Raw genomic sequence first — 6,427 nt, 5'->3', positions numbered from 1 at the left:
AATATATCTCGTGTAGTATGCCTGTACAAATTTTTCATAGCCTAAATTATAAGTATCATCCTTTGTCCAATTTGTATGGAACACGAAATCCCAATAATTACTAGTTACAATAACCATGTTTTTGTAAGTGGGATTTGCATTCACAGTCCACGATAACTGCCATTAATTCTGTAGAAATGACCATCCTATCCCAACCACCCAATAGAAATCATTATTTAGGCATATACAATACCTTCAGGGTGTAACTGACAGAACTATGTTTTGCTGCGATTAACCGACCACTTTCCACACAAGAAAGGAAGCTGGACAAATATTCTAGTGAAGGAAAGCCAATAATAAACACCAATAACATGCATGAGGCCACCACTGTGTCAGAATATTCGAGAATGTGGCACACTCTGGTTTGTAAATCTTATCTTGTAACAACGTTGATGTGCTCAGTAATCTATCCCATTACTTCCGCTTCCAAACAAGGCTTCAAGGTTGTTAAACACAAAATAAAGCTGCCACAAAACGACTAAGAAATGCTTTGTCTTTTTATTACTGTACAGGACCAGATACAATTTATGCTGCTAAGGGTGTCCTCTTGTTAATCACGGGCTTTCTCGTGACCGATGCGCTGACACCTGTGAAACAGAAAAAACAATGCTAAGTAATGTCCTACATCCTAAAATCAACTAGTCCACGACAAGTGGAAATTATTCAAGATTATCAACACAGACACCTGTTAATAGTGTTTTTGCTTGCATCAGAATGCGTTTAACAGTTTATATCCATGGTGGATTACAACAACCCAACTCGCAATAAGAGGTGTCAGTAGTGTCAATTCACACAGCAAGCAATAAATTATACACGATTTGTAATCTAGCACAAAAGCCGAATCTAATTAAGCCTCCATTATTCAAGCTGCCACTAAACCGGATAGAATACAGTGTGGCGATAGAATTTTGAGCAATAATATAAACTGAAAAAAGGTATTTCTATGGCTATTTAGAATGTGGGATGTACGTTTCAACTCCTAGTGTGCTTCCAATGCAATCTGTAGTTGCAATAACTCAACCTAAGCTACGCGGTCTACTGGCGGAATTGGCCATGGAGCAATGCGAACCAGCCGCCAGGGGTCTTCTGGCTATAGCATTTTTCTGCCACTGATATGGTTGGCAGTTGGAAGCTCCTCCTCCTGGGTTCAAACAATGTTCACACTGCAACATCGATGCAAACACAGAGTACAGACTACAGAAATTACAACTGACAGCTACTGATATATGGAAAAATAAAACACATAAAGTATGTCAACAGGCTGCACCCTCCCACATTGCCAAAGCTATACTACCTAAGTACCTTTTCCTAACAGGCAAAATGTAACAGGTATACTGTACAGAAGCTTAAGTGCCGATCCACATGATGAATAGCACATATAAACATACCTGGTCAGGAAGAGGCTTTCTTGGTGTCCAAACTTGCCAGACGATCCATGGCAATCAATGATCTTTACAGTCGGATGCCAATACACCATACAGGAGTAGAAATTAAGTTTGTGAATCAAGGAGCCTAACGGACCAGAATGCAGAAGGTTGCTGAAATGATGTGTACGCAACTGCGTATCTGCATATCTGCGCCTAACAAAGGTGTCACTACGCACGACTTAAATGTTACGTTCATAACCGTAGTAACAGACCTCAGATGAGCCCAGACGCTCTGCGGCTCTTGTTTAATATAATGCTATTGTATTATTGCTTGCTATAATCACATGTCAACTGTCAAGCATTTGTCAACACCTCAGGTGTTAATATTTGAAAAACCCTTGAATGTTGTTTGTTCTCTGTGTTATATCTGCTTTAGGAGAAAAACCAATAAAGTAACAGCCGTGAACAACCAAAAGGACTGTGGTGCATGTTGGTATGTTTCTGGAAGCCATTGTCAGAAAGATCATATAGTTATGCTGAAATGGATAACATTTTGGAAGTATGATAGTCATAATTACTTATGATCTTTGTGACAATGCCCTTGATTGTATAGAATGATTAATAACACTATTGCAGATTTTAAGCTGAAAAATCCAATTATGAGGAAAAATTTAATAGCTAAATGCAATATAAAACAGCCAATATCAAGAAGTTATTTGATCTAGTAATTCAGTAAATTGTGTAAATCTGTACTCTTCCCAACAGCAGCAGAATGATCTTACTTTTCAGGGCATTTAGTTCTGTTGAAATCATAGAGAGCATGGTGGCAATCCGGAAAGGGGTTCTGGCTCCCCTTAGTGTTCAACAGATGACTGACTGTGCCAGGTTTGGAAATCGTGGCTGTCAAGGTGGCAACATTGAGACAGCATTAATGTGGCTAAAATCGGTGAGTATCTGTGAGCATATGAATGTGTTAAAAGTATATTATTATTACATGTTCAACCATTCAAACCATTCAGTTAATTTTACGATTTATAAAAAATAGAAACAAGGCATAAAAATTTCTCTCCAGAAAATGAAATCGCCTTGAGTTAATCACATGTACTGCAAGTTAGTTATTCAGTGATTCACAGTGCTTGCCAACCAGCCACTTGGTACTGTACTCGATTATTCTATTGGGTAATTATGTAATTATCAGTCGGCTGGCTTCACCTGTATTATTTGTTTAAGGAAATGCAAATTACACAGTCAAACTGAATCTTTTAATTGACCAAAATATGTCTATAGTCTAAACTGTTGTGTTGCTGATTTTATTTTAGACAAACACAGCTCTTGTCTCTAGTAAAAAGTATCCACTGACGTGGAAGACAGAAACTTGCAAGCTTACCAAGTAAGTATTTGTTGGTCAAAACGTGGTATTAATAGACTAGTTTCCTGTATAAAGAATATATTTTATCTAATGACATATATTTCACAGAGAATTTCATTAATTATATTTTGAAGAAACACAATAGAAGGTATAACTTTTTTAAATAATCTATCTAATATGGTATTATTTTCAGTTCAACTGAAGGTGTGACAATCAGCAGTCATGCAACATATGGGTAAGTACATGATTATGTAATAAGTGCGTAGCCAAACTTCTTTATTATTGGTACAGCTGTAAAATTAAAATGCTTATATAATGTGATAAGGTACGTTACAGCACTATTATGAATATGTTACTTCTGTTATCTATAGGCTAGTTCAAAATGAAGAGAAAATGGTAGACCTTATTGAAAACCATGGTCCAGTTGCTGTTGCCATTGATGCAACCTTGTGGCAGGACTACCTGGGTGGAGTTATTCAACATCATTGTGAGATGAACCTCAACCATGCTGTAGAAATTGTAGGATACGATCTAACAGGTATAAACAATAGACAGATAAAAATGGTGCTATACAATAATAACACAATCTGCTGCCCTGACGATTGCAGGAAAGATGGTATTGTTTACATTTTTAATCTTTTCTTTTCAGGAAACGTTCCATACTATATAGTCAGAAACTCATGGGGCACGGATTTTGGACACAGCGGCTATCTTTACATAAAAATTGGCAAGAATGTTTGCGGTAAGAAATATTTTCCAGTGAAATGTATGTGAATTGATAATGAAAAAGATAATGTTCATGTAGTTCAGAGGGTATTAAATGTGTGGGAGAAATGTAGAATCTACTTATTATATCAAGAATATTGACCCTGTAAACTGTATATAGAGAAATTAATTTATCAACAGTCAACATGCATGTGTAATTGATTGTTCTTGCAGGTATTGCTACATCAGTAAGCATAGTTGATGTGTAAGGTACATATAACTTGCCATCCTGCTAGAGGCACAGGGAAAAGACAAAACCTACACTTCCATTTGTTGTTCATCACTCATTACTATTATATTCTATTTACATGAACATCATGATTCAATTGCAGCAATAAATATAAAATTAATGGGGTTGTAGTGGTTATATCATATAGGAAATATATGTTAGATCTGTATGTAAACTTCGAACCCAAATTTGATAATCGAAACTAAATTGATCAATAGCAAAGCTATCATGATTTTATAATTGTATAAAAGTGTTTATTGTTAAGCAAATTACTGAAGCAGATTCTATTTTTTATATAAATATGTACTTTTTGTTTCTAGTGTCTGTTGATACACTGGATTGCATTGCATTGTGATTTTTGGATTGATATATAAGTATATTGATAATTGTTGGTATAAATAAAAAATTTCTATTGAAATCATTCATTGCAATTCCTAAGATTGTCTTGGTACACCTCAGGTCAGGCATTAAAGACAATCATGCAAGTAGCAAACACAGAATATAAAATAAAAAAATATGACAAACTCAAGCTTCACCTTTACGACAGAAGAATAGACCACGTTTGAACTTTAGATTGATGACTTGACAATAAAAGAGGACCTACACAGCAGGGGCTTGTAATCACAAATCTTGATACCGAAATCCCATAACCGTAATTATCACGCCTCACCTCTTGCAAAAGCAATGAATGCTATTCTGTTGATGTTTTGTGTTCAAAAAGAGGACCTACTCCACTAAAACCCTATCCCAAAAATAAGATTAGAAAAAAACGTTTCGTCTGACACATCTCATTATACTGTAATATAACACATATTCAAATGCTCATTGGTGGATTTGCATGAAAAATACTTTCGGTACTACTATGAGAAATAATTTTTCATGGAATATGATATATTTTTTCAGTTGAGGTACGAAAGAAGCCCTTCCATATATTTTCTTCTATATATATGGTGCTGAGGTATACTAACAGATGTCATATAATATATATTATATAATCACTGAGGTATACATAATAACATATTTTTATAATAATATTATTAACATGTTATTACTATATTAGGCTAGCTCAGCGCATAATTATTATACATTGTACCACTGATTGTACGCTGCTGTCAATGTGCCACCTACTCGCAGTCAAACTGCATGCAGCGCCCCCTTCCCACACTCAGCCAGAGCGAGAGCGCCATCTGTCGTGGAGTTTGACTCGCTGTTCAAGAGTGGCGTCACCTTTCGGTGAACTATTTATCCATAAAACCCGCTATAAAAAAAATGAATATATACACATGTAATTAATACAATTTTGCATTACATTTTTTCTCTGCTTCTAAAAACATCCGTGGCTAAAACTAATTTGCCATGACTAAATTTGGGTTTACAATAACTGGTGCATCTTGGGACAAGTAGTATTATCAGGCGGGGTAACATGCATTTTTGTTGTGGAAACGAACACAAACAAAACATTCATAACTAGGATTCATACCTACTCACGCTGAACAGAAATGTAAATTACACATTTTCCTTTATAAGAAAAGTAGGTTAGGGATGTACATAGGATAATTAATAGGCTACACGACAAGCGTTGAAAAGGTTCAAAGTAATTCTCGTTGAAAGATGGTAAGTCTGTGGTAATTCGACCACGTTTGTTTCGCGTTTGTTTATCATTGACATTGATGATGATTGACATTATTGACATTAATATGATTATCAATAATGATTAATGACAATATCATTCATACAGTGACATACTGAAGTGTAGATACAATAATGTAACCCAACACAAGAGTAGGGTTACATTATTGTATCTAACTGAAGTGTAGCTCTAATACTGTAGCCCGCGTATAGTTGCGCTGAGAGTGAGAGGGTCTATGTCCCCCGGGGTACTGCCGGAACGTACCCTGGTACTATCTAATATGCCGGACTGTACCTCGCCTACTCCACTAACGAGTCTAGGGAGTCGCCTACGCCTACTCCCTAACCCTAACCCTAATCCTAACCCTAACCATATCAAATAGTGACCAGGGTACGTTTCGGTATACCGGACCGTACCCAGGGTACGTTCCGGCAGTACCCTGGGGGACATAGACCCTATGAGCTATAGTTGCCGATACAATAATGTAACCCAAACACAGGATAGGGTTACAACGCGAGCGTATCCTTTTGTGTGGAGGAACTCCTGAGTGAATCACTCAGGGCGGTTTGCTGGTGCGTTTTCAGAGACTAGAACTTCCAAACTGGGTTTACTCTAAATACGAACCTTTCTCCGCTATCCTGGAACTTACTATGTATCACAATACTCTGTATTAAACTAATAATATAACCTGTTACAAAAATTCGAAGTGACGAGCGGCGGATATATTGAGCGCCATTTCTTATGACTTGTGACGTACGCATTCCCAATGCGCATAGCTTTCGGATAACTTCGACTCCAAGATCGAATGTATCATTGGATGCCTGCTGTCAGTCGTGACGTCCTGACGAAGTTAGCTGAACGCTATGCACATTGGGAATGCGTACGTCACAGGTCAACAGAAATGGCGCTCAATATATCCGCCGCTCGTCACTTCGAATTTTTGTAACAGGTTATATTAGTTTAATACATAGTATTGTGATACATAGTAAGTTCCAGGATAGCGGAGAAAGGTTCGTGTTTAGAATTAT

At 36.8% G+C, this 6,427-nt stretch overlaps 2 protein-coding genes across 4 annotated transcripts in view; both read left to right on the top strand.

The window, feature by feature from the left end:
* LOC106814910 (cathepsin O-like) overlaps positions 1–4,155 on the top strand; it is a 12,162-nt gene extending 8,007 nt beyond the window's left edge. For 2 of the 3 annotated variants that reach the window (XM_014819288.1, XM_014819290.1), the window contains 7 exons: positions 1,843–1,899; positions 2,196–2,352; positions 2,726–2,796; positions 2,969–3,010; positions 3,147–3,313; positions 3,425–3,517; positions 3,715–4,155. In XM_014819288.1, the coding sequence (XP_014674774.1) occupies positions 1,843–1,899; positions 2,196–2,352; positions 2,726–2,796; positions 2,969–3,010; positions 3,147–3,313; positions 3,425–3,517; positions 3,715–3,749 (622 nt within the window). In that variant the 3' untranslated portion in view covers positions 3,750–4,155. The remainder of the gene's footprint in view (positions 1–1,842; positions 1,900–2,195; positions 2,353–2,725; positions 2,797–2,968; positions 3,011–3,146; positions 3,314–3,424; positions 3,518–3,714) is intronic. The other variant, XM_014819289.1, reaches the window with a different exon arrangement.
* Positions 4,156–5,190: 1,035 nt separating this feature from the next.
* The window catches only part of LOC106814917 (intraflagellar transport protein 56-like), a 14,439-nt gene continuing 13,202 nt past the window's right edge, over positions 5,191–6,427 (top strand). Inside the window, exon 1 of the mRNA XM_014819300.1 lies at positions 5,191–5,383. Within this exon, the coding sequence (XP_014674786.1) occupies positions 5,381–5,383 (3 nt within the window). The 5' untranslated portion in view covers positions 5,191–5,380. The remainder of the gene's footprint in view (positions 5,384–6,427) is intronic.

This window comes from Priapulus caudatus, unplaced genomic scaffold (genome assembly GCF_000485595.1).
Source record: "Priapulus caudatus unplaced genomic scaffold, Priapulus_caudatus-5.0.1 Scaffold1004, whole genome shotgun sequence".
Lineage (NCBI taxonomy): Eukaryota > Metazoa > Priapulida > Priapulimorpha > Priapulimorphida > Priapulidae > Priapulus > Priapulus caudatus.
This window is presented reverse-complemented; position numbering and strand designations above follow the sequence as displayed.